At 40.1% G+C, this 27,768-nt stretch overlaps 1 protein-coding gene across 9 annotated transcripts in view; it reads left to right on the top strand.

The window, feature by feature from the left end:
* The window catches only part of SMOC1 (SPARC related modular calcium binding 1), a 134,912-nt gene that overhangs the window by 65,586 nt on the left and 41,558 nt on the right, over positions 1-27,768 (top strand). For 6 of the 9 annotated variants that reach the window (XM_032691787.1, XM_032691786.1, XM_032691783.1 and 3 more), the window contains exons 6-7: positions 18,717-18,806; positions 24,561-24,641. In XM_032691787.1, the coding sequence (XP_032547678.1) occupies positions 18,717-18,806; positions 24,561-24,641 (171 nt within the window). The remainder of the gene's footprint in view (positions 1-18,716; positions 18,807-24,560; positions 24,642-27,768) is intronic. The other 3 variants (XM_032691785.1, XM_032691784.1, XM_032691788.1) reach the window with 2 other exon arrangements.

Here is a 27,768-nt window from a genome sequence, read left to right as displayed (position 1 = left end):
ACTCTTTTGTGCATTAGGCATTGGTCCTTCTTTGCTACTGTCTTCAGTCCTTGCCTTTCCTGTGCAAGGCATTGGGTAGTTCCTTGTTCTTTTCCTGTGAGTATTTTAGCTCTTCTTTGTGTCCTCTGGTTTGCATTCACTCTAATAGTCTTGGGAGGGTTGACCACTGAAGTGTCTATGTATGTGTGTGTGTGTGTGTATATATACACACATACGCACACACTCACTGAGGAGCAGTGAAATTTGTCTTTAGGCCTTCTCCCCACCCTGATATTCAACATTTCTTCCCTCTACCCCTGATTCAGAGTCGACTTTTGAATTTGTCTCCTTACTACAGGAAAACAGTGCTGAATGCATCCTCACTCCTGCTGGTGAGGATGAATGCTATTTCTTGAGAGAAGTTCCTGTTCTGATTACTGAAGCAGGATTTTTCATGCTAACTCTCTAAACCTGTTCTTCCTGACACTTCAAGCCTAGGAAAATGCCAATACTTTAATCTCAGGAACATCTTCCATGCTGGGAATGTCAATCCAGTCCTGAAGACACTTAAGAGGGATTAGCTTGCTATGTTCAGAGCAGTGATGCGTATCTGCTCTCCAGTCTATTGTTTGTGTATAGTAGTTTAGGAAAAGGTAGGGAGAAGAAAGATGCAAGGAAAACTACTTAGTTAAGACTGAATGCTGAAGTTTCTTTCTCACTTTTGATACATGTTAGTGTATAATTGGCACCTGAATCCATTGTTATTCTGCTAATGCAATCATTGCTAGACTAGCCTGAAGTATAAGCAAATCAAGTAGCTCTTGAAATCTGCATTATTTTTGAGTGGAGGCTCTTTGTAGGGTTTTTACCTGAGTAGTCCTGGTCTATTGTTCTAAATTTGGAAGCAGCTGAGATTGGATTTCATAAGAAACAGGAGCAAAAGGGGAAAACATTTGAACTTGGTTTTTCCTCATCACTCCCTTTATTAAGTTAGAGCTTGGAACATGCAAAAAGAGAACTGTAAATGGTATAAATTGATCTAAAATTTGTAATATAAATTGACTCTCCTTAGTGCAGCCTGTAGCATCCTATTTCAAGGATATGCTTGGTCATGTGGCTGCAGAAATGCTCTATGCAGTAGCTGTCAAACAGAAAATGCCTCCCCTTGGGCCAGCATGCTTCAAGCAATCATGTAAATTTTCTGTCCCCTCTAGTTCTGAATTCATTTGTGGCTGTTGGAAGCCCACACACAAGCAAGTTTGACCCTTTTCTATCGTGTTAGAAAAATACTTATGAGCAGTTATTAAACAGGTCTTTTAAAATCAAGAGGGCTTTTAGAAACTGTAATAATTTGGTTTAAAATTTGATGGACTTAGCATTACATTTTCAGCTAGTGATGAATGACTAATCTAAAAACAAATTTGGCTTTCTTGTCAGCACTTTTTCTTGACTTAAGTTACTTTGATTTAAAATTCCAGTATCAGGTCCTGTTCTACAGAAGTCAGAACCAAGAACCTGGCTTCCTTGAAGCAAGATGGTTGCTGCAGGTCCAGCTTCTCTGAAGACTGGTGGCTAGCCAGTATGCACATCTGTTCTAGCTGAGTGTTCAAACAGTTTTTGTAAAGATAACCCTTTGCAAAGTGACAAAAAGGGCAGGAGAGGAGGGGTCCAGCAGGAACTGGGTCAGTGATGACCTTTGTGTTTTAGAGGCACAACTTTGAAGCTTCTGATATCTCTTTGGGCAACCAGCTGACTTGGGAGCTTTTGGAATTTCCCCACTGCACAGTAGACTCCTCTCTCCATTTCTGGTTGAGGATCTCTTAGTCAAAGAGCGTTATCTGGCACAGAATAAGTACTCTGAAGAGGAAAAGTAATAGCTAAGACTCTCAGAAGTGATTTCTTTTGTCTCATTCATACAGGAATGTAAAATATGGAGCTAATAAACTTTGTGATGTTGGTGCCTTTCAAGTCTTCGGGGCAAAAATAATTTTCTGGATAGAGGCTGCTCTGCATTAGAAATAGTGCAGATGGATGGGCTTAAGCTCTTGGGTAATAAGTGAAGACTTTACTAGCCTGTTAGCACTCCTTTAGAGGAGGGAAATTAATATTGGAAGGAGGAAAAGGCTGGTTGTTGGTAATAAGTCTTTCTCCAACTGTTTTGGCCTCTTTTCCATCCTGTTTAGCTGTAATTTCTGGAGTACCAGGAGATGTGAGATAGCATGCAATTCCACTCATAGACTCTCTCACTCCTGATGAAAATTCAATTGCTCTATGGGCATGTGGCTTGGCATGTAGTTCCAGAAGTGGCTCTGTGGAGCTTTCTGCAGAGAACAAGCAAGCATGCTGGCAAGAGATACTTTTTATTTTTAAATTCTGTGCTCTGGTTATCGATATTGCTTTTGCTGTATGATGCAATGCCAGTTACTCATACAATTTGCCCTGTAAGTTAATTTAAATTAAATTTGCACCGAAGTTAAAATTTTAAAATAGGACATATTGATTTGTTCTGTTCTGGGAAGTGCTCTGTTGCTGAAAGGCAGAGCAGGCGTGGGAAGATGGAGACATGTTTGCATGAGGTGGAATAGAAACCCAGGCTCTCGAGAACATGCTTGTTGTGTGGACTTTGCAGCTCAGACACTTACCACCATGCTTTCTATGCTGAATGCAGCCTGCAAGTGAAGAACAAGCTCCCAGGACCTTTGTCAGGGAATACAATTACTCTTGTATGGGATTAGGATATTCAAAACCTGCAGACTTCTGTTGCTCTTTTTTATTCCAACTTGTTCCTTGTACAGTCCTTTCTCATAAGCAGCTTCTTGCATTAATTTGCTCCAGTTGCTGCTTAGATTGAAAGGCCTGAGACTCTTGGAAAATGCATGCTGTCCTCTAGAGGTCTGGATCTCCCCAGTCTCTCCCACTAGGATGTTGTTAATGTTTTAAGAAGCAGTGAAAGGCATCCTTGGAGCCAATGTGACTGGATTTCTTCCTTGCCTAAAGAATGCAAGGAAGAACGTTCCTTTCCAGCCAAAGAGAAATTGTGCCACCCTTTTGAAACAAAAAAAACAAACGTGAAACGAAGAAAATTTAAAACTTTATTTTATCTGAGGAGTTCTAAGGCTTTAGCTCAAAGCTACAGATTTAGCATATTGCAGTCATGAGTGGTGTCTTTTACAGTCACCAAGAAGGTTTTAAAAAGTAGGCTGGTCAGGAATCAGAGGGATGTCAAAAACAGCCATGCAATTGCTTATCTTGATAAAATCACTTGGTCTTCCTTCTGGAAGAAGAAATATATTCAAGTGAGGATACTGGTTTGTTAGCGATTAACTCTTCTGGACACTATATGAGAGGTGTTGATACCATTTTTAAATCAACTGATTGAAGGAAATGGGAAAGGTGGCTTGGTTCTATAATCTGGGATTTAAGGATGATGCAACTACAGGGTAAATTTTGGCTGGAGTAACTTTCAGTGTCGGTCATGAAAAGTCTTGAGTGGTATGAATTCCCATTTTCTTTTATAAAGTCTCTTGCAGTGCATAAAGTTCCAGGGCTGTTTTGATTTGTCTTGTTTCCCTATTGCAAAAGCTGGCAATAGCATCTGCAATTCCCTGTACAGTTGGTGAAATGTAAGCTCTGATGGACTCACAGAAAGCAAAGCCCAGGTTGAACTTGTTGTACAGTTACTATCTTACACGTAGACAAGACTCTGCATGGAGCTGCAAAAATCTTTCCTCAATATGTTTGCAATCTACCCTGAGATTAGCTCAGTTGGTTAGAGCATGGTGCTAATAATGCCAGGGTTCTATCACAGTATGGACTATTTGCTTAAAAGCTGGACTTGATGACCCTTGTGGGTCCCTTCCAGCTCAGGTTATTCTGTGATTCAAAACTGAAGCAGTCTGAGAAACCTAAGATGAGCAACTTGAAATTCCAGCCAACTGAACATGTAGAATTGGGTTCCTTTTTATGGGTTTGACTGTCAGAAATTAGTTTCAAGGCAGGCTTTTTTGGCAGAGAAATTCTGGACTGCAGCTCTGGGCAAGTTGGCCCATTCTGTGGCTCTCTTCCTGCTGTTTTTCAAGAGTCTTACCTTTAGAAAATGTTATTGGCCTAGTTGTGCAGCCAATAGACTGAGCAGTCTGAGTCAGTAATGAGCTGTTAGTCTGAGTCAATAATTAGGCTGAGCAGCAAAGGGCGAACACTTTCCTCAGGCAAACCCAAGTGAAGGATGGCTTGTGCTAGTGTAAACAAATGGAACTGCTTGTACCTGGGGACCTGGAGGCTTTGTCTGCTGGTGTTAAGAAGTCAAGTGCAGCTGGCACTAATTCACCTGCCATCAACTTGCAGGGAGGGGAGCACACTGCCTCACACAAGATAGATAATATCTTGACAAAAATATCATATTGAAATGTGACTAAACCCTGAGACTGGGACTTTGGTCTTTACCTTCTCCAGATCTTTCTGGATTCAACTAGGTACTGACCAAATCTGAAATGCAACTGTGCTATCACACAAACCAAGTTTCAAATGCTCCTAACTCTCTGACCTCATATATTCTTAGAAAATGCTCTGATGTCTTTAGCAGTTTGTGGAGAATACAGGAAAGACAGAGAAATATAGTGTGGCCTTCATCAGTAAGATGAAAGAAACACAAGTTTACTGGGGCAGTATGGAGTGAAGTGATGGTTCTGGCAGGTGAACACCATCTTATGATTTTTTTCAGAACATTAGCAGGTAACAAGTTTGCAGTGCAACTCAAACAATTCTTCTGGATCCCTTATGTTACATATTTGTTTTTAAATAAACTATATATTATCTTAATGAATGGAGGAGAAGGAGAATTTTCATGCAAATATTGTTTTCTGAACTGTTTAACTTTGTCATGTAATATTCCTAGACTAGGGCTGATGTGTTTGTCAGGTCTTGTATGGGTAAAATATACATGTGTACTCAAAATGTGCATAAACTGTTTGCTTTTGGACAGAGTCGTGTGTATAGTGTAGCTGTGTGGAAAGTCACTGTGCTATTCATATATAATAAGTTTGCTTCCTGAAAGCAGCAGATTTGCTCTGTGTGTGCTACGTGAGTGCCCCAAGTCCTTCAGATGTGCAAAAGTTTGCTTTTTCCTACCACACACTGATGGTGACAGTTTCTCAGCATATACTGTTAAAATTTATGGGAATTAGGAAATAATCTATGGGAGAAATTGAATGTATACTATGAAACTGGAATAAAAACTCAGGTGACTAGAGAAGTTACAGGGAGAGATCAGTGTAACAAAACCTGTCCTGTAGCAGCCCAAGTGGGCTGTGAGCAAAAATTTCTGTGGGTAGAATTTGTAGCACATAAGATTTTGGTTAGCTCATATTTGTATTTCCAAGCAAACTTAGCAGTGGATTTGAAGTTTGATTCTCTATTATAAAAACAGTTCTGTAAAAATTTCTGTTAACTTAATCAGTAGGTTTGCCAGCTTGTAGATACTCAGAATTCTCTCTGGTTCCCATTGCTATCTCTATATGGTATATAATCTACAAAATTGTTTATTAAATTCCAGTTAAATGTAACTATAGAAAGCAAGTCAATTTCACATGTGTGGCAGATCGTAGTCTGCCAGTATTACAGATTTTATAAGGTAGAGAAAATCCAGCTTTTAACTGGGAATTGTGATCAATTTTTGTGAGAACAGAGGAATGTAGTTTTGTAATGCTGTGTATACTGGATCACTTTTCCAGAGTAGAACAGTGTTCTGAGCAAACAGATTTTTGAAATATTAAATTCCAGAAGAAAAATTCAACCTCAAATTTGCTGCATAAACAGTAAAACTAAACACAATCCTTTTGGGTCCCCACATCACTGACTTGTCTGAAATTGTTTAGTTTTCATCAAGACTTCTTTGTGGGCCTCAGAACAGATGTATCAAATTTGAGGCTGAAGAAAGTTTCATTGGCAAGCGTGAACAGAAGGCAAACTCTGTTTTAAACTATATTTTGTTTGATACAATGCAAGAATTCTGCTTTCATCTATAAAGCAACAGTTCCAATCGGTAGTTTAGTCTATATAATATGACTTAATAAAATTGTAGTTTACAAGTGTTATTATAGCAATCTACAGACTACTCATGTCTGTAATGTCTTAAGGACAGCTGTAAAGGTTTTTAAATGATTAAGTCATGGTATTGGGCAGCCTGGTGAGTAGATCTAATAAGTAGACTAACAATTGATTAAGGAACATCTGTTAAGGTATTATTAACTGTTTATGTGCTATACATGGATTTCTGGTGTCTGATGAATTACAGCTTGCAGAGAAATGGAATAGATTTGGGATCTGTGAGCTGTTTTTGTTTGAATACTTTATATCTATGTGGCCTTAACACCTTTTTTTTTAACAGTTGTTGAAATTATTTTTCCCATGCTGTATAGAACCTAGACATCTGAATGTTAGTGTTTTCTTTCAAATCAATGTAATGCACCAGGAAATGTTTTGTCATGGTGCAGGTGTTTAGTTGAGGGGCTGGAAGTACTTTCCTTTCAACTCCTTTGCCCTATAAGCCTCAAAGTTTCTCTGTAAGAGAGATAAACTATGGAACTGTAATGGGAAAGCTTGAATGCATGCAGACCATGTGTGCTTGTAAATAAGGTAGGAGGAAGCTGGAGAGGCAACCCTAATGTTTGTTCAAGTTCCTGGGACAGCACCTAGGGGAATTAAAGCTTCTCAGAACAGATCTAGCTGGAATAATAGCTTCCCTCTGTGTGGATTTTTGTTCTATGTTGACAGCAGGGGATATGTACTGCAAAATGCTTTGATAAACGCTAAGGATGGGAGAAGTCTTCCTCACAGATTGAATTTCTCTGGACCGTGTCTTATTTCATGTCACTATGCTCAGCTTGGTGTTCAGTTTCTGATGAGACCTTTAGGTGCTCCGGCAAAGCAATTTGTGTAAGGACTTGACTGTTCAGCTGCTCACAAATATGCTTTTAAATGATGATTAATTCCTTAAATTCAATTGTGTCTGGTTCATTTTGAACAGTCAATCTGTAGATGTCTGGCAGTCTGTAACTTGGAGTAATGACCTTCATCTTAAAATATTATAATGTTGAGAATGTGTTGTCACTTATACCCTGTGTACATTATTGACATACTTTGTTCTGTGTGTACAGACTTCCTCCTGAAGCATATTAGATTCTTTGGAGGTCCTTCCAGCACAATTCAGTTACTCTGTCTGTCTGCTTCCCTCTGTTCTCCTTTCCTTCCCTCATATAGGAAAACTATTCCTTTCATAATCAAATACAAACCGTCCTTTAGACAGAATTCAGATCCTGAGGTGAACTAGCTCAGGCAATGCAGTTAGAGAGCAAAGTTGTACTCGCTCACTAAAGCTCTGAACCTCTTCTCTTTAATGATCAGGGTTGGGGGGGAACCTGTGGAAAAAGCTGGGGTTTTTTCCCCTCTATTTTTCTTCATTTGCACACGTGCAATACAGATATAGCAGCGAGGCATCCATTCTCTTTGCCTGCAAGGAAATGAAAAGGCGTATTGTAAGCCCAAGGCTAGTCTGGTTGTCAGCCAGGAGTTAGTCCTCTAAGGGAGAGGGGCCGGCAAGAGAAGAGGCTGGGAATGAGGAGCTAGAAGGGGGAAAGTACACTTTGAGATATGTTGAATGCACATGGCTAGAGGTGGAAGGGGTCTTGTGCTTCCTCAGTATGCAGGTGTTGGGAGAAAGGAAGGCAGCTTATGTTCTTACACACAGGCATGTGTCTGGGAGAGCAGGGTCAAAAATTTAGACTATTTACTTAATCCCTCAGAAAGGCTTTTTTCCCCTCTTCTGTTTTCTTTTTGTGTCTAACAGACTGCTTTACAGGGGACACGTGTGGTAATTAACACATGCAGCTGTAGGGCTTCAGCCATATGTCTGAATTTCAAATGGCCATTGATCTAGGAAATTTGCTGCCGTCTCCATCCCCCACTTATAGACCTTGAAGATGTGGGGGAATTTATAGTCTTTACCTTCAAGAGACCAGAGCTGGAAGGAAAGGAGTGAAAGGGAACGCGTGATATTGGGGAGAGATGGAAGAGAGACTGATATTCTGATAATACTGTTCGAGCCCCTTGCCCCAGGTCACTGTATATTTTCAGGTAACTTCTAAAATGTTCCTACAGCTAGGGATCTGGTTATTACTGTATAAAGCTTGAATAACAATAGTTAATATTTTTCCCTTGTTCGGTAAAGCAGTCTAAGATCAGACTCACGATGTCCTTGTGGGCATTTTAGATGTGCTCCCTTTTCCACAAGTATATGGGCTCTTACACAATCTAGAAGTGACAAGGTGGTAGTTGATTGTGGACTCTGAGCAGCCTTTTAGAAGAGGTAGTTGAGGAGAGGGTGTCTTGGGTGGGAGGCTGTGCAGAAACAGAGAATACTTCACATCAAAGCAGAGGGTCCTGAAAAAAGATGTGATATATCGTAGGTAGAATAAAACCGGAGAAGCTAAACTAAACAATCATGTGGTGCTTGTTGCTTTTGCCAGGGGTGATCAGGCAGCTGTTGACAGTGCTGTAGAGCTTTTTGCAGACTTCTCTCCAAGTTTGGAGCAATGTCAAGTGCTAAAAATCTTGCTGTGAGATATGGTACCTTAAGCAAAATATTTCTTTGTGTGGAAACTTTTTTGCTCCCTGTTTTATGTCAAATATCACTCAAGGCAGTGAGCCAAACAGAAGACGGTTCAAAATTAAGATACTGTAGCTTAAAATCCTGCAGTATCTATAATACTTGTAGTGTTTACAAGGTGAGATAAAAGTGTATTCTTCTACCGAGCAGGAAGTCATAAAAAGGTAAGCATCTCTTCCTGTACTTTTCCTCCATCATTTTGTTTTTAAACATTCTCAGTGCTGGGTATTGCTGATTCCTTGATTTCATCACTCGCTCTGCAGTGTAAGTAATGCTGACACTTTGGAGGTGTTTCTACTTCGGATTAAAAGAAAAAAAACCAAACAACAAAACACACCAACAAACATTCCTAATAGTGTATGCTCTGACTCTTGCCAAAGGGGGATTGTGATTTACCTTATAATATTGCTACTCTGTTTTCCTGTGTTCTACCTCTTCTCTCCAGTTTCCCTGTGAAGCTTAGTGCCAGGACTGTCTGGAGCAGCCATGTATCACAATGCCTCTTCTAAATCACCTCCCTTTCCTCATTTTTTTTTTTTTTTTTTTTTTTTTTTTTTTTTTTTTGAGTAGAGGCAGTACTCCCTCTTGGGACAAGATGGCCCAACATCTCTTCTATGGATTGGCATGATCTTTTACAAATAAATTGGTTGTAGCCTATATTGATATGCACTTGGATACAGTTTTTGTTACACGGATACAGGGCCTAATTCTTCTTTATTCACTGTTTATTACAGCTGTTTTATTTCCTTTCGGTTGTTTATCTTCCTGAAAAATAAAGTTATTCCAATTCTTCCTCTCATCTTCATTATCTTGATCCTTCTCTGTAGAGAAAAAAGACAGTACTGGATTTACAACTCTCTGGGTTGTATTTACCACAGCAAAGCTTTTCTATGCTATTTGACCCGTGAATGTGTCTGCTGGTCCAAATGAGTCTTGGAGACTCAGTTTTGAAACTGAGTGCCATCTCTACAGCCAGCTGCCAATGTCAACTTGTAAATGTCATCATTTTTCAGCAAGCATTAAGTAGTCATGGTTTTTGGTAGCAGGTAGTTTTTGGTGCTATATGTTATGGCCAGTCCAAAAACCCATCTAGTCCCCCTGATTCTTTTAGCTGTGTCTCCATTTCTCCTTGGGTATGTGTATCAGTAGGGGGATGGCATTAGACTTTCAAAGGACAGCTTAAGTACACAGCTGAATGAAAAATATTCTTTACTCCCCTCAGGAGCCTCTTTCTGCAGACTGTATGTGTTCTTTAGTTTGTAGGCATTCCAATAACCTTCCCATGTGTTGTTGTAGCTGATCTTTTTACGCCACTGAAATTGTGGCTGGTACATGAGAAGAGCCACACTCCATGGTGGTTGCAGATTCATCTCTTTAGCCATGGAGAACATTGCTAGCAGCTGTGAAACATCAGTCTGCTACGACAGGCAAGCTGTGATCCTGTCTGAAAACTTACCAGGTGACCCAAGCAGAATCTGGAGACTTCACCAATGAAATTGCTACAGGGAGTGCTGGGGGAGGGTGAGACTAACAAGTCTCTGAAAATGGGGGGAGGACATGGGGGGGGTCATTGTCTTCACAGCTTGATAGTGATTCCATGTTGATTGAAAACATTGTTGTGTGACTCTAGACTGGAAATGGTCTCAAGGTAACCTAACCTTTATTACTGCTTCACCTTTTTAACAGATAAGGTTCAAATCTGACCTTAGGCATTTATTTTTCTTTTTACTTCCAAATCTTCAAAGAGACCTGTTTTGCCCTTTTTGAAGGAATTTGGCTGTGAAGTCTGCAAACTGTAAAACTCTGCATAAGGTAAACCTATGCACAGTGACAGGTCTTTTCCATTCAGGCTTCCTTGCATTTGACCTCAAAAATGCTGTATTAAACAAACTAAAATCTGATCCTCTGCTTCTCTAACCCATGTCTTTTGTATAAATTGCTTTGATAGAGATCATCTCTGTGTTGGACTTTGGCCCAAAAATGAACTGAGAATTCTAGTTCCAAACAACAGGACTCTGTGCAGGTTCCTTGTTCTGAATTAATCTGTATTCAGTCTAGGTGGAGATACTGCTGCTTCTTGTCCAGAACTCCAAGCCTGCAAAATTGGTTAAGACTGTGGTTTACTGTTTACGATTTGGAGTGAAACTGGCTGCAAACCAAGAAATCTTATTTCACAGGTTTTGAATCCCTCATATATTACTCACTAGAACAAAAGAGAGATCACACGAACTTGTGGCTCCCTGCTGTCTTCTTAAATTAGTTGATCGTACTATAGTTGGGATCTTTGCTTGAAAAAGGGGAGAACAAAGGGTGAGTCTCAAGTTTGAATTAGGTGAGTGCTCTAAAATAATGGCTTTAATAATTTTAAGGTACTTTGTCTTTGACTTGGAAGCATGCCCATATACCTGAGGAAAAAATGTTATTTGGAGTGCTACATTTCTGAGTGTGTTAAAACAACAACTTTTCACAAGTAGTGAAGCAAATTTGCATCACCAGAAAGTTCACAAACAAGTCAGCTTAATTCTTTGAGCATTATGGGTGCTGCTTGTTCCTTTAATATATGCATCTCTGCATTGACACCAATGTCCCTAAGAGTGCTACCATCGAAGTGGTAAACTGTAATGGCTCAGTTTTCAACTGCCTTGTCTTCCACGCAGCAGTACTAGGAAGATCTTTTTCTCCAGAAAGGTTTGCATAACTTATAGAAGTGAGTCAGGTATTTTAAATGGTAATTACCATAGGGCTTGGTTCAACCTGCAAAGTTCAAATCTGAATCTGGATCTAAACTTTCCCAGAGGCAGGGGGTGTGTTTGGACATTGTGTTGGTTTGACCTATTATGGTGCAAACTCTGTGGATTGGGATTCTGCATCTTTCCAAATATGAGACATTCAGGACCACGTTTAAATTATGTGTAATTGAAATAATATAAAACTGAATCTCATGTTGAGGAAGGTGTCTACAGCATTATGTCTGAAGGGTAATACCTTACTTTGTCTTTATTTTTTAAAAGAAGCTGTTTAAAAGCTGCAAAGAATTAGAGGTTAGAAGGCAGGTTTGTTTTGGCTAATTACTGAAGTACCTTAAGAACTTCACACAGTAAATAAGAACTTTGGATTTCAGAGAGATTCTGTCTGAATCCTAAGATTCAGCACTTTTAAAGCCACTGAATCCCAGAGACTAGAGCATTATATTAACAGAGTGCTGCTCCAGACCCCTTTTGACACATTTTCTTTTGAAGGACCAGGCCCAGGAAGAGGGAGCTCTTTGTTTGTGGGCAGAATAAACTCATTGTACACCCAAACAATTAACTCCTCAATCGACTGGCCAGCCTCTGTAAAGCACTCCACTCCCCTCTGTCTACCTCCAGTTCTATTCAGGCACTTAAGCACACCAATGTTTTTTGTTTATTATTCTGAAAAAATCCTTCACAAGAATAGTTGGAGCAGATCAACATTGTCCTCCCAGCAGCATTTATCTCCGCCTGGCGGTGAATGTGTCAATCAGGAATCAAAAAGCCAAACAGAGGAGGCTTTGAATTGTGTCACAGGGGTCAGAGTTACTTCCAGCTGTCTGTGCATGGGATAGGCTTTCTTGCAGGGTGAAGAATTGTGCTGCCAAACAAACACACTGACTACATTGGACCACAAAGTCCTTGGGGCTTGAGTGGCTTTTTTCATGTTGATGCACCTGCAAGGGAGATGTGAGAAGGAAGTGGGGGGAACTAATGCCTTCCAGAAGGCACAGGGGAAGGCTACTCATCCTATCTGGAATGCAATGCTAAAGTAAAGGCTGCCTGTATCCATATGGCATACAGAATAGTTGGTGTAAGAAGAGAAAAATTACTGCAATGACAGTACAAGTCAACCTTTACAGTTAGGAGATCATTAAGCCATACAGAGAATGTTTAGCACTTAGGCATATTTTCACCTTTTTAAGCAAAACTTTACTGTATTTTGGTCCATGTCCAAGTGTTTGGGAGTGGTTATATCCAAAGGCAGCACATTATTGCTGTTTCTTAAAATGAAGGCAATAAAGAGTGAGAACTTGCTTTTGCTGATTTGGTTTTAAAAATTGAGGTTTTCTTCTTAACAGCTGTGGGATCTCCATACATAGAAGTGGTTGGACTTGATGATCTTAAAGGTCATTTTTAACCTAAACAATTCTATGGAAGGGAGTGTGAAAACTTGGTGGAGAAGTTTATCTGCACTGGTGTGTTTCCATTTCAGTTGCTTAGCAAGAAATTATCTTCATTGGCTGGATTGTAAGAGTTTCATAATTTTTTTGCATGAATGCTAACTTTCTGACTTATATTGGCAGTATAAGTCTCTGCATAAAAGTTGCACAGACTACTAAATTAATTATGAATTTTTTTCATTTGATGTAGGGAAGGATTGTGATTGAGGAAACAACTTGCTCCTCCCCTACAATACTGGAAGGAACACGTATTTTTGCATAAGACCCCATGTAGCGCAAACACAAGTTCTGTTGGTTTTTTTTAATCCTTAAAAAAAACACCCCCAGACCTGGGGGTAATACATAGATATGTCAAAGTTGTAAAACTGCATCTTCGAGATTCAGGAACTGCACAGGCACAGGGAGCCTAGTTGGCCTGGAGAGTCTTTGCTCTTCTGACCAGAGTTACTAAAACTGCAGAAATGAATATGTATTCAGGGGTACTGAGGCCTAGGAAAGCTCTTCTTCCTTTGTGTTGGCTTGACAGGTTTGTTGAAGGTGGGCTTTGTTGCACTGAACAGGACATCCTAAGAATTTGCTTGTGGTCCTTGCTCTCTGTGCTCTACCTATTTAGCTTCAGCTATGCTCTCTAATGGCTCAACCAAAACCAGGTGGTAAGTGAAGGAACCACTTGACACTGGAAAAAGGCTGCCTCCTCCCAGCAGAGCCATGCACTTAAAATTCTCATCTGCTTATTCTGTCAGGCTGACTCAAGTCTGGGAGTTATTGATGTGCAAGCTGTAGACTTACAAAAAAGACCAAATTTTGTATAAGGCCTGGATGGTTGACTCCGTAAGCACCTGTGCTCTTCAAAATGGAAGAAATGTTTACAGACTGTCTCGTGGATTCCACTGAGAACACAAAATTAACTTCCCATATCACATCTCTTAACCAGGAAGATACACCCACTGCAAAAGTCATCTGTATACTTGCATCATCACATTAATAGACCAAGACCTGTGTGCTTCCTAAGCAACCTCAACCTTCCGTACATCACTTTTATCTCCTAACTTTTCCCCTTTATCTGGCTTCCATTAGGTGGCTTGAGGTAAGAAAGTTGATTCACAGCAGCAGGCAGTTACTTCACATTTTTTCATAGTAATTACTGCTTTTTTATGTCAGGGAGTTTAGTTTTCTCCTGACGTAAAGAGCTACTCTTGGCCTCAGAGCTTGTCATTCAGAGCAAAAAGATCACTTTTAACAGTTGTCTTTTGCATGAACTGAATCTCCTTGTCCTTCAACCCCAGAGTATGCTGCAGTCATTTCAGATGTGGATCCTTGCTACTTATTCTGCAAGGATAAGGCTAAGGGAGGGGAATCCTGATGAGAGTATAAAGTTCTTGCCTAGCACTAGCAGTAGATCAGGACATGTAATTGTCCCTGTTTTGAGTTATAGTTAGGCCAATGCAATAAAAACTGTTCTTGCTTATGAGCTTCTGACAGCAGTAGTGCAAGTGGGCTTCTGGTTTATAGCCATGGTGTCTTAATGTGCAAATGACTTACAGAATCTCATTTTGACCTGCCTATTTTATTCTTATCCTGTGGCAAGATAAAAGTACCATTTTAAAGTTGACAGCAATTGAGCCAGAAAAATTTGTTTAACTCTTACAAGTGTACCCTAGGAAAAGGAAACTCACCGGAGAGGAGTTTTGTAGCTTTAGAATGTTGTTCCACGAAGAGACATTCTGTATAGTGTTTGTTCAAAATTTTCAGGTATGTAAAATAGAACTTATTCCTTGTTTAGGAGGAGCCAACAGGCCAGTGGAACAAATGTTCAGTGTGACGAACAGAGTACTGAGTGAGAGGAAAAATCAAATAAGAGTAGACAAGTGTTGGGGTGGTTTTTCTGCCCAATGGGAACAGCAGTGAAATTTTTTGCCATAAGCTAGGTTGAAACACTGAGACCTATTGAGAATTCTCTAGTTTAAGAAAAAGATTTGGTAATTTCAGAGTAAGAAGCTGGCACCTGGGAAGTGAGCATGGTGTTTTTAACGAAGTGCAATTTTTGTCTTTTATGTGACTATTTCATGACCTTTAAAAAATAATCAGAAATGTCCTTGGCTTTTGATTTTTGAAAAATGGTGAATGTAATTACAGGGCTCTTGTCTATTGCATTTTTTTCTTGTATGTGTGATGAAAGAACTGTACTTGCTTAAACAACAGGGGAGTAATTATAGTTCCCTATATTTGCAAAACCCTTAATACTGTACTGGGTGCTGCTACAATGTAGACTTAGTGACAATTTGGTCTTAGTAGCCCAGTAAGGAAACGATTGTGTAATTCACTGAGCCATTTTACTGAGATTATCTTAAACAGTAGCTTTGAACTGAGGGGTTTATTTAATACACTTCAGTAGCTTAATGCCTAGCTTCGTACCTAAGCTGCTGCAAAATTCTCTTTCTTTAAGAAGAATGTATTTCACAAATTGTAATTGCTGCTGTGTTCTTCTCACATACACAAATCTAAAAGAACCCCCCTGAACCTGAAGTGTCCTTAGTTCTGCCGAAGTTCACATAATGGTTTGGATAAAGTGCTGTGGCTCAAATCCACTTCTAATTTTTTCCCACTGTTGGCTTCTGGGTTGCTGCTTTAAATCTGAAAAGCAATTCTGTAATTACTTGGTGCAGAAGCATTCATGAGAACAATAAGAAGAAACTTATTATCATACTGGTCTTTTTTTTATGCCAGGTCTCTTCCTTTTTTGTATAACTTAAGAATTATTCACTTTACAGTTGTTCTATGAGTGTCTTCAGCAGTTTTGGGTTGGTTTCTCAATCTGTAAAACCAATCATGCTAATTACGTACTGTTCACTGCTTTTTTGCAGTGTAAAGTGTCATCCTAAATAAATAACAAACCATACTTGTGGTTTCTGGAATCTTGCAGAAGCAGAGCAGCCTACTCTAACAAAAAAGTCAAGATCAGCTATTTACTTTTATCCAAAGATTTTTAAAGGGCAGAATCTTTCTCCTTGTAACTTAAACAATATTCAGGGTTTTTTTCCAAGTCAGTTGCTCAAACTTAAAAAAAAAAAAAAGTACTGCCTATCCATGTAACTGGGAATGCCCAATAACAGGAAAGCTCAGAACAAGAGTTGACTGAGGAATGGTAAGAATTTTTCTTCCAAGTATTTTTTGTTATATTTGCAGTTAAGCATAAAACCAAATACAATGATGAAGAGGGAAAATGACAACAGGGCGTCTCTCGCTCATTTCTGTCAACCTCCTTTACTTCAGTGTATCTCTGAGGTTGAAATGGAATTATCAGCATGTTTTTGCTTTCTGTGAATTAGATTACTTTATGTGGAAATGCATAAAGTTAAGGAAAAGTGGAAGAGGTGTTCAGACTTTTGCTCACTTTATAAAACTGCAAATACAGGTATGGGTAAAAAAAGTGTACAAGCTTCTGTTTTCCCCCTCTGCCCTTTCTTTCCTGTTCCAATGGTCTCTTACTTTAGTGAATGGAACTGATACAAGGGAAGGCTAAGGGCAGTTACTTCTACCTCTGTCCCATGTACCTTTCCTCCAAATATTGTTTGCCCTGTGCATCTGTTGGCCATGGAGATGGAGGCAAGCCTAACTTTTCTGGCATGGACTCCTCCCTCCAACAGATTTTCACTGTGTAAGTTTACATTTTGGGTTACTGCCCACTTTGCCTAGTGTCATTTTTGCCCATAACACATGCAAAAAATAGTTACTAGAAATTGCAAGTTTTAAAGTTCCTATATTTCAAAAGGAAAAAAAAACCCAACAATTCCAGGTGAAGTAGGTTGACCCTGGCTGGATACCAGGCACCCACTAAAGCTGCTCTCTCCCCTCTACAACTGGACAGGGGAGAAAATATAACGAAGGGCTCATGAGTTGAGATAAGGTCTGGAAGAGATCACTCACCGATCACCATCATGGGCAAAACAGACTCAGCTTGGGGGTATTAATTGAATTTTTTACTAACAAAATCACAGCAGTATAATGAGAAATAAAATAAATCTTAAAAACACCTTCCCCCACCACTCCTTCCTTTTAAGCTCTACCTCCTTCCCCCAAACAGCACAGGTAGACCGGGAATGGGGGTTATGGTCGGTTCATCACAAGTTCCTGCTGCTGCTCAGGGAGAAGAGTCCTTCCCCTGATCCAGTGTGGGGTCCCTCCTATGGGAGACAGTTCTCCATGAAGTTCTCCAACATGAGTCCCTCCCATGGGCAGTTCTTCACAAATGGCTGCAACATGGGTCAATTTTCCATGGGGTGCAGTCCTTTAGGCACAGGCTGTTCCAGTGTAGGTCCCCCACAGGCCCACAATCCGACCAGGAAAGCCTGCTCCAGCATGGGTTCTTCTCTCCATGGGTCAGCAGGTCCTTGCCAGGACCGTGCTCCGGCATGGGTTTCCCACAGGTTCACAGCCTCCTTCAGGCATCCTCCTACTACAGCACGGGTCTCCTCCAGGGGCTGCAGGTGGATCTCTGCATCCCCATGGTCCCCTGTGGGCTGCAGGGGCACAGCTGCTTCACCATGGTCTGCACCACGGGCTGCAGGGGAACCTCAGCTCCAGTGCCTAGAGCCTCCTGCCCCTCCTTCTCCACTGACCTTGCTCTCTGCAGAGTTGTTCCTCTCACATATTCTCACTCTGCTGTTCTCTGGCTGCAATTATATCTGCACAACAACTTAGTTTTCTTTCTTAAATATGTTATCATAGAGGCATTACCACCCTTGCTGATTGGCTTGGCTTTGACCAGTGGCACGTCCATCTTGGAGCCAGCTGGCATTGGCTCTACTGGACACAGAGGAAGCTTCTAGCAGCTTCTCACAGAAGCCACCCTGGTAGCCCCCGCCCCCCCCCCTCCCCGAAAAGCTGGCCACACAAACCTAATACACTAGGCTATTCTCATTTTTAGTTTAACTACCAACAACATTCTATTTTCTAATCTTGCATTGTAATAAGAGACTTTGCTCTGCAGCTTTTTCCAGTTAAACTTGCTCACAGTCAAAAATTTTGCCTCAGTAAAAGCTATGCCAATATTCTAGTGCTGTGTAAAGATGCTCCAAGCTGGGACTTGAAATCTGGGTCCCTCTGTGCCCTGAGGAAATTAGACTCAGCCTGAATCCAGGCTGGACCTGTAGATATGATGGATAGGTGTACTAAGCCAAAGAAATTGTAAACTGAACACTTTTCTCTGTGGTCGATCTCTAAATATCGAGATTTATGTTTCCTGTGGAACATTTTTTTGGTTGAAGCTTTTAATTATGAAAGAATTGTGGTCAGAAGACATGGAGCATTCTTGCACATGAGAAACCTAATGTAAGAGAAGTAATTTTCCCACAATTTTGCAATTAGAAGACATTGTCACCACATTACAATTAGAGAACACCTTGATGCAGTCATTTTAAGAAAAAAGATTTGCTATTGACCATCCCTTTCTAGCAGCTCTGCAGTGAATACTGGTTCCAGGTTCTACACAGGTAAGTTTCAGAAGAAGACTTTTTCTTTTGAACAAAAGCAATGAGGAGAAAGACACAATGAGACAGCAATATCCAGACCTCTGCTGTCTCAGGAAATGGCCTGTGTGAAACTAAATTGACTTGAAACTAAAAAGCTGATTGCTTGATCAGTGCAACAAGGGGAAACTACCAGGTGACAAATACCAATGGTTTGTGGAGGGAGGGGGGAGGCTTTTAAAGTCTAAGTATAGTGCTTGATGCATGTTTTATGTAAACTGTTATTGCTGTTAGCATAAAATGATTTCATTCTGTCTGTCTTCTTTCTCTTCTGGACTTGGCCGGGCCATGTACAAATCCCAATCATTCAACTGTACTGGAGAGTAGATAGTATTTACCTCAATAATGGTAGTTTCTTTTCGGTTCTTTTTAACCCTCAATTCAGATGATGGTTCGAAGCCAACGCCTACCATGGAAACCCAGCCTATTTTCGATGGAGAAGGTAAGAACATCCCTTAAAATAACAACAAAAAAAGCTACTTCCCTCTCCCTTTTCTCTAGGGTTTATGACTTAAATGCTTTCTTATCCTGCAAAGCAGAAAAGCCAGTGAATCTCGTAAGTTATCCAAATTTCACAGTGCCCTTGGGACCTCAGGCATTTTCCCTAATCCTTTTATATCCTCCCTACTCTTCTGGAATCCAACAATAACACCAGTTGACCAGATTCTTGGCATCATCTTCGAGTAAAAAGTGTCAGAGCAAATAAGAAAAGGTGCATCAAGTCAGAAATGGCAACTTCCTTTAGACTGTCCTTACCCCTTTACTATCTCCACCCTCAGGATACTAATGCTGGGAGTTTCATAACCTCTGCAGTGTGTTACAGCTTCACAAAAGGAAGGGTAATGCTAAACCACAGCTTGTGAATGTTGACTTGGATGAAAATTGCTGGGAGGTTTCTTTATTTAGCAATTGCTTTCATTGACGCACACACTATTTAAGCAAATGAAGTCATTGTCCTAGGCCCACTTAATTCATGGCCCACCCAGGCAGTTTCCTTCTCAAACTGGCGATCTTGCAATTGTATTATTTTGGATGGGGAATTTCAGACTTCAGTCTACCGGAAGCCTTTATACAAGGATAAAATGGCTGTCATCACAGAGGGTTCAAATCTTTTACACATACAAAGATAAATACCTGTGGGGATAGTGGTCCTTTGGTAATGAATGGGCCTAGTAGCAGCTGCTTATATCTTGCATATTGCTTAGAAGTAGTACATGTTTTCTGCAGGTTTAAACCCACAGCCATTATAGTAAAGCTATGGGCCAAAGTATGAACCACTCTGTGACATATCTGAAACTGTGGATCGTAAGGCAGTGAGGGAAAGCCTATGTGTTTCATAGTGGTCTGCTGTACTTCACTTTTTTTTTTTTAAACTGGGTTGAAGTCAGAAATGGAGACTATTGAGCAAAAGTAGGTGGTACTGTACTGTTGATAGTTTATGCCTTCTTGTAAAAATAGGTGATGGGGTGGGGTTTTATTGTTGCTACAATAAGCTTATTTAACGGCAAGATGCTGTGGTCCTATCACTTCCATTTAGTGATTGTAGATTTGTAAGAATCTTCTTGTGAACTTTAAGAAACAGCAAAACCCTCAGAGCAAAAAGCATTCTCAAATAAACAAAGGAGACTGAAGCCATGCTGACTATCTCTTGTTTATATCAAAAGAAAGTTCCTCTTGGCAGCAAGCTGATACTGTATTAAATTACTGTTTGTAATCACAAACTTCTGACCTTTAAGTCTTCTCCTGAGAGGGTGCTCATAGATATTCAAAGGAAAGAATGCGCTAGTAGAATGCAGAAATGAGATTGTGATTAATATAGCCTATTCAGAAGCTCCTTCTGGGAGAGACTCAACGTTTTGGTCAAATGAACTGGGCAAAGTTCTTGAAGTGGTATGGTGAACAGACCTTTTCTGGTCCTTCTGGGGACAGGCAGAGTCTGAAAAAAAGTGTTATGCTCTCTTCTATGAAAAACATTTTCAATCAAAACCCTTCACATTGATTTGTAGGTGGACTCAAGTCTGATAAATGGGCTTGGACTGTATGATGAAAGATTACCTCTCACAAATGTTATAATATATTATGCAAGACCTTATCTACTAGACTTTGAGTGAGAATGACTAATGCAATGGCTTCCTATTGTACTAGTGGTGTCCCTTATGACTAGGGAGAAGAGACTGACAGGCAGATTAATCAAGCTATGCATCGATGAATAACCTCTTCTAAGTTTGTCACTCTATATTTTTGTCATCTCTACCAGTAAAATAGGACTAACTAGATTTCACTGGTGGTTGTAACAATAAGCGCAAGAAAACCCATTCTGTGCCTGACCAAAGGTTTGTGTAATCTACTACGTTTTGAGCATGCTGCCTCCAACAGTCCGTTAAAGTGGGTAGACCAGGAAGAGTAAGAAGCATTTGACTTTAAAGGTGACCTAATAGCAGCCTTCCAGTATCTCCAGGGAAGTTTTTCAAGAAGATGGAACCAGGCTCTTCATATTAATGCATGATGAGAGACAACAGTCACAAATTGAAACAAAATGGTTGGACTGAATATAAGGAAAAACTTTGTCACCCTGAGGACAATGAGGTAGTGGAACAGATGACCCAGAGAAGTGATATTCTGTGCTTCCTTTCTGAGCCAGTTGGATAAAGCACAGGGGCAGGTTGGCTCTGGCAACTGTGTCCTGGGGTGCCTCAGTCAAAGCATCACCAGCCAGTCCAGGTGATTGTCCTGCTCTGCTCTGCACTGGTGTGGCCTCACCTTGAATATTGTGGCAGTTTGGGGCACCACATTATAAGAAAGACATTAAGCTCTTATAGAGCATCCAAAGGAGGGCAACAAAGATGGTGAAGGGCCTTGAGGGGAAGCCGTATGAAGAGTGGCTGAGGTCACTTGGTCTGTTCAACCTCAAGAAGAGGAGACTGAGGGGAGACCTCATTGCAGTCTACAACTTCTGCAGGAGGGAAAGAGAAGGTGTGGGGTCTGATCTCTTCTCTGTGGTGACGAGTGATGGGACCAGAGGGAACAAGATGAAGCTGTGTCAGGGCAGGATTAGGTTGGACATTAGAAAAAAGTTCTTCACCCAGAGAGTGGTTGGGCACTGGAACAGGCTCCGCAGGCAAGTGGTCACAGCACCAGCCTGCCAGAGTTCAAGAAGCATTTGGACAATGCTCTTAGGAGCATTGTAGCTGTCCTGTGTGGGGCCAGGAGTTGGACTTGATTTGTGTGGGTCCCATCCAGCTCAGGATATTCTATGATTCTAAAATCCTAAGCAACTTGGTCTGTTCTTCTAGCTGACCCTATCTGGATCAGAAAGTTGGACTAGACACCTCAGGATGTCATCCTGAGCAATCCCTTGATTCTATGTGAGCAAACATGTCGCGATACTTCACTAGAATACTCTCCCAATGCCCTGGCTAGCTCTTCCTGAGGAATAGCTTCTACTTCATGTCTGACACAAATGGCAGATGACAGAAAAGGGCAAAAGAGTTATCAGTTCACCTCTCAGGTCTAGAATCTTCATAGATGTTCAAAGGAATTGAAGTCCAGATCCTGTTCCATTTCACTGGGTTTGAGATCTGATGGGTTCCTGTAAGCCTATATATTCAAAGTCAGGCAGTCAGGGTGGAGCTGATAGCAACATGAATGGACAATAAAAATGTGGGGGTTTTTTTTCCATGTTTTGCCTTTGGTCACCTACCTTCAATACACAAGAGGCTGACTCTTTTCAAAGGGCATTAAATACACTCAGCTTCCCCTGAAATGTGTGATACCTCTTGGACCTCAACATCTCCAAGACGAAGGTTCACCTTTCTCATCTTTTCACCTACATTAGAGGATAATGAAAATTCGCATTTCAGGCATAAGTTCTCCTCCCGCTCCATACCATCCTTCCTGAGGGCATAAGAGAGCAGTGCCAGAGATAATGTAAATCAGATAAGTTAAATTCTGCCATCCAAGGTTTAAATCATAAATCAGCCATCTCTTTCAAATTATTTCATATCATTACAATACAGGTCTTAGAGGTGTTTATAGTGAATCTTAGGACAAGATTCTCCTCTGCTGAAGACTGTTTCATTAATATCCCTGCTATAGCTTTAAAAAATTGTATTCCCTCCTGCACTTCTAGGTTCTGTTTATTTTGCATTCACCCTCTATTTAGTTTCGATACGCAAGGTGTAGTAATTTCCTAGAGATATCTTCTTTAAACACCTTTTTTTTCCCCTTAATTCAGTGGTAATCTACTCTGTCCACATATCTGTTGTTCAGACGAGTCTGTGTTGCTTGCCTGTATTCAAAAATAATGTCCAAGTTAACTGGATTAAAAATACATTTTTATGCTAGATTCCAAAGGAATAATTTCTTTTTTTTTCTTTCTCCTCTTTTCCCAGAATTCCTTTATGCACCTTTCAACCTCACTGAAAGATGTGCACCATTGTGTTTCTAAAGGCCTTTATTAATTCTTCAGCATCTATTGACTTTGGTTGCCCCTCCTTTTTCAGCTATAGACATATCCAGTCCATATGGTGCAGAGTCAGTGCTAAATTTCATCCCAGATTTTGGCCCTTTATTGGGAGAACTACTTCAAATTAAACATTGGGTAGGAGCTAGGAAGGGGAGAAGCATAAAAATAGAAATAGAAATAATCCATAAATCCATTCATTAAAATAGTGTAGTGAAACCTGCAGATAGGACAATTTTTGATATTCCAGCAGTAACAAAAGCTTGCTTAATAGTGTTCAACTAATATTTCCTTGTGAAAAAATGCCCTGAACACAATTACCGTAATGCCTACAATCAACATAGCTGAAAATATTTAGGAAGGAGAAATTTCTTTTTTTTTTCCCTTCATGCTCTTGTAATGTATAATCAGTTTCTCTTGTAGTCAGCTAGCTTCTCCCTTTGCTGAGCAGATCCATGTAAATGTCAACAAGGGAGTAGGAAAAACTTTTGCAAAAACTTCTTAGAGGAACTATTTAAGGTGTGTTCTTGTGGAAACTAAAATTTTTTTCAAAAAGTATCAGTTTTGAAAATGCCACTTGAGGTGCTCTAGTCAATGGTATCGAGTATTGCTTTGCTCAATTCTAGTCAAATGCTGAGGTTGTATCATTTCTGTGGATTAGGGCAGGTTCTGATGTGTTTTAAAGTTGATTATAACACACCTCAGAGGAGGTGCTCTAAGCAATTTTTCCCCACAAATTTATGTTTAGATGTCTTGGTTAGTGCATCAGACATGCTTTTCTAACCAGGACTTGTTTCTTTAATAGACTGACTTTCAAGTCTTTCCAGAAATATCTTCATGTCTCTGCCTATTTATTTCGGATTTTGTTGTTGCTTGTTTCAGGGAACTGACTGTGGCCAGCTTTTCTTGGGCTGTTAGAGCAATATTTAAGGTCTGGATTGACTTATTTTAAAATATGGGTTTTGTATGTACTTTCAGGAGAAACAAAATATACTATAGCACACAATATAATCTTTGAGATCTCTAAGTCCTGAAGAGAAAGGCTTTAGACTTGAGAAATTAGAAAGTGGGGGATAAAGGGATTTAATAAAAATGTTTTGCCAGCAGAGAGGTACTCCCTGGAATGTGAAGATAATGAGAAAGCCTTGTGGAAGATTTACAAATGGTGGTTCATAAAAGGTGGAAGATCTCACCAGGAGATGAGCCTGTCTCTACAAAGATGATGGATCAGTTAAGGCACGATTGTAGCAAATGTTTTGTCTTCTGTGAAGACAGATTGAAAGAGCAGAGATTGTCAAGCTTGGAGAAGAGAAGGCTCTGAGGAAACCTTGATAGCACCTTCTAGTCCCTGAAGTGAACCTACAGGAAAGCTGGAGAGAGATTTTTAACAAGGGCATGTAGTGACAGGACGAGAGCTAATGACTTCAAACTGACAGGGTAGGTTTGGATTAGATATAAGGAGAAAATTCTTTACTGTGAATGTGGTGAGGCACTGAAACAGGTTGCTCAGAGAAGTTGTGGATACCCCATCCCTGTAATTGTTCAAGGCTGGGTTGGATGAGTCTTGGAGCAACCTGGTCTAGTGGAAGTTGTTCTTGCATATGGCAGGGGGGTAGAAACTAAATGATCTTTAAGGTCCCTTCCAACCCAAACCATTATATGAGTCTGATTAACAACGATGTGTATTTACTAGTTGCTGTAGTTTCTCTAAGGATGTTATTTTTTCTCTTTCAGAAATCACAGCACCAACCCTTTGGATTAAGCACTTGGTCATCAAAGATTCCAAATTGAACAGCTCCAGTATAAGAAATTCAGGTAACGTTCCATCTAAAAAAAATTTGTTTTAACTAGTCTGCAGTTCTTTACCATCTGTTCTTGTTTTGTTCTTTCTTCATGGTAACTATCATGATGCTTGTGGGACTTGCAGTCCGATTATAAAATAATTTCAGATAACATCCTTATTTGTGTCCAGACGGCCGTAGTCAATTTGTGATGAAGGGTGTTTGTTTCCACAGACCATAACTGGGGAATCTCTGCTTTCTTGATCTGTTTATTCACCCCAACCATCTGTCATCTTTATTCTGTTTGCTGTTCAGCATGGATATACAAACTGATGCATTTGGCTCAAAGATCTGGGCTGTGGCTTTAGTCTAAGCAGTTGCAAAAATATAGAAAGGGGCTTCTTTTCTAGAAAATTCAAGATTCTTCTCTGCAGGGGATATTTTTTGATAGAGAAATGATTGGATAATTTCACAACTGAAAGTAGGTTACTTATGTCTGGGCCTAAGAAAATGTTGAGATTGTTTTGTGGGTAATGGAGTGGATGAGAGAAAACCAAAGCGTAAAAAACAGCAAAGAAGAGATCCTGAACATGAGTGGGAAAATGGGAAGCAGGAAGATGTGAAGTTAGGGTGTAAAACTTGAGACTGGAGAGCAGGGTGAAATGGTTGTATAGAGTCATTGAAATCCCAAGAAACTGGAGACTCTGATGAGGAAAGTTATGGATTCTTAGTAAGAATGGTTTCTGTCTGATATATATTAAAACTGAAGCGAGAGAAATTAAGAAATTAAAGGGAATAAGAGAACAAAATTGCCATAAGAAGCCATGGGTTTACTTTAATGTTTGAATAGGAGATGCTACTATTTTCCATATCTTATGAAACAAATATGCCTAGAACTGGCTGCTGGGAATAATTTCAGTTGCCTGAACAGGTAGATTGTGATTACTTGAAGTGTCTCATCACCTGGTATTTCTGGATTAGCTAGAGAGCATTCATGACAGTTCCTTTAGCCTTCCTATACCACTTCCTAGCTGCAGGGAAGGTCCTAGATTGGGTGAAATTCTCTTGCTGCAGAGTGGAGAAGATCTCTTAACAGGCAGATGTCCATCATTGTCCAGACCACAGTTTTAACAAGTGTCTTGTGCCTCACCTCCAAACTGGTTTTGTAGCAGGGTGGTCAGTGTAAGATCTGCCAGTGGGAATCATCCAGAAGCTTCAGATGATGTATGAGTATCAGCATCCTTCTTTAAGGATGTCTTTCAGGGGAAAGCAAATGCAGCTTCTGTTCTGTGAGCTGCTGGCACAACCAGCAGCTCACAGGGCAATTGAAAGCAACAGATTAATATTAAAATCATGTGTAACGGGTCCTACCTATTTTGGCGACCAACTTTTCTACTAATGCAGCGATCCTGGTAGCTGCAATGGAAGGAAGAGTCGGTGCTAAGAGGTTACAAAAAGACTTGGAAGCAGGAGGGTTTTTTATTGGAGACCCTTTCTTGGCCTGACAGAGCCAAAGTAGGCTGCCTTTCATGTTATAAAGGCAATCATTGAGTGTTTAGTCAGGGAACTGCCTGATGTGAACTGGAATTTTGTCCACGGGAGAGTTCCTTTTGTGAGTTTGCTTTTGTCCACTTTTTTCAATTGTTTCTGATATCAATTCTGTTATTCAAACAAAATTATTGTGGATGCATGTTACAAATGAAAAACAAATGATCTTCTAGAAAATTCAAGAGTTATGTGAGAGGTGGTTTATATAGCAAGCTAAAAGGAGACGTGTGGTTCATCTGACCCAGACTTACTGATTGCTCTGACACTCATTTACTGTAGGTTCTCATTAAGAGACTAGATTGTCAATTTTTATGCCCAAATTTCCATGTTAGGCCATACAAATACCCAAGCATCTCAGTTTCTTGCAAATTATTGATATTAAGAAATGCTGCTTAGAGCTGTTGTTTAGCTGACATTAAGTGTGGGCTACTTCGGACTGTTTCTTTCAACTAGTGAAGCCTAGTCCCCTTGTTTGATATCTCGTTCTTTTCATCCCTTGTCATATATATTAAAAGGCAATATAAGGTAGGTGGGATCAAACAGTAAAGAGCTGGGGAGATGATTATAATTTAGAATCACATTTCTTCAAATGTCTTCAAGTCTGTCTTGGCTGTAGATGATGAAACAGCTGTCATGAGATGGGCATGCAAAGTTGGGGGATGTTTTTAATTGCTTTTGGCCCTTATCATCTTGAAATATTAATACTTGGCACATTTCCGATTTTTCATTTATTTTTAAAGGGCTAAGGTAAGTTTTACTGGCATAAGATTTGGATTTTTGGGTTTGGTGTTGCCTCAGCTATATTGTCTATCTGGATTTACGCTTATAGTCTTGAAGCAGACATAACCTGGTATCTTCTTGCAGTAGTTTAAAGGGATCACTGAAACTGGAGGTGAGAAAAGACCTAGTAGGTCATCTAATCTACTGCCTTAGGGCTAATGAATGTTATACTGTACAAAGAGCACCATTTTCTAGTGTAGCATAAATTAAGTGTAGCCTTAGATAATAAAAAATTTACTTCTTCCTACAGGAAGCTGCTCTGTTCTCTGAACTCAATTTCAGGTTTTGTCTTTTTGTAATATTCAGCCTAACTTTTGCTTCTATTTCTTGGAGTTTGTATAGTGAAATGCTTAACCCTGATGTAACTCCTCCCTGCCCTAGTTAAATAGCACTGTCCTTTGCAGTGAAGAGAAGTCCAGATACTACTGTCAGAGGACCTGTTCTGCTCTCTAATTAGCACCGATATTGGACAGCTTGGAAAGCAAGCACCGTCACTATATCAACCCTGAGGAGAATTTAAGAATTACTGTATGGAGTCAAATAGACTCCTTAGTTTGCTCTCATTGTCTCTGGTCAATGTTAGGTGAACCACTCACGAGGCAGCTGAGCATTGCAGAGCTGGTAAATACCCCATGTTGCATATGCAGCCTGTATCTCAAGAACTGCATTTGAAATCTGAGTGTTCCACCTTCTGTTTAGTGCTGACAAACAGAAGAGATTCTCCTGAAACTGATCTCTTTTTTTGGAGCATTTACATTTTGCTTGGCATGTGTAAATCCTAATTAAACTAGGGATCAGAAAAAGGAGAATGACTCTATCCTGGTGATTCTTGA

Source organism: Chiroxiphia lanceolata, chromosome 6 (genome assembly GCF_009829145.1).
Source record: "Chiroxiphia lanceolata isolate bChiLan1 chromosome 6, bChiLan1.pri, whole genome shotgun sequence".
NCBI classification, from domain to species: Eukaryota; Metazoa; Chordata; class Aves; order Passeriformes; family Pipridae; genus Chiroxiphia; species Chiroxiphia lanceolata.
Note: the sequence above shows the minus strand (reverse complement) of the source record. Positions and strands in the feature narration are given on the sequence as shown.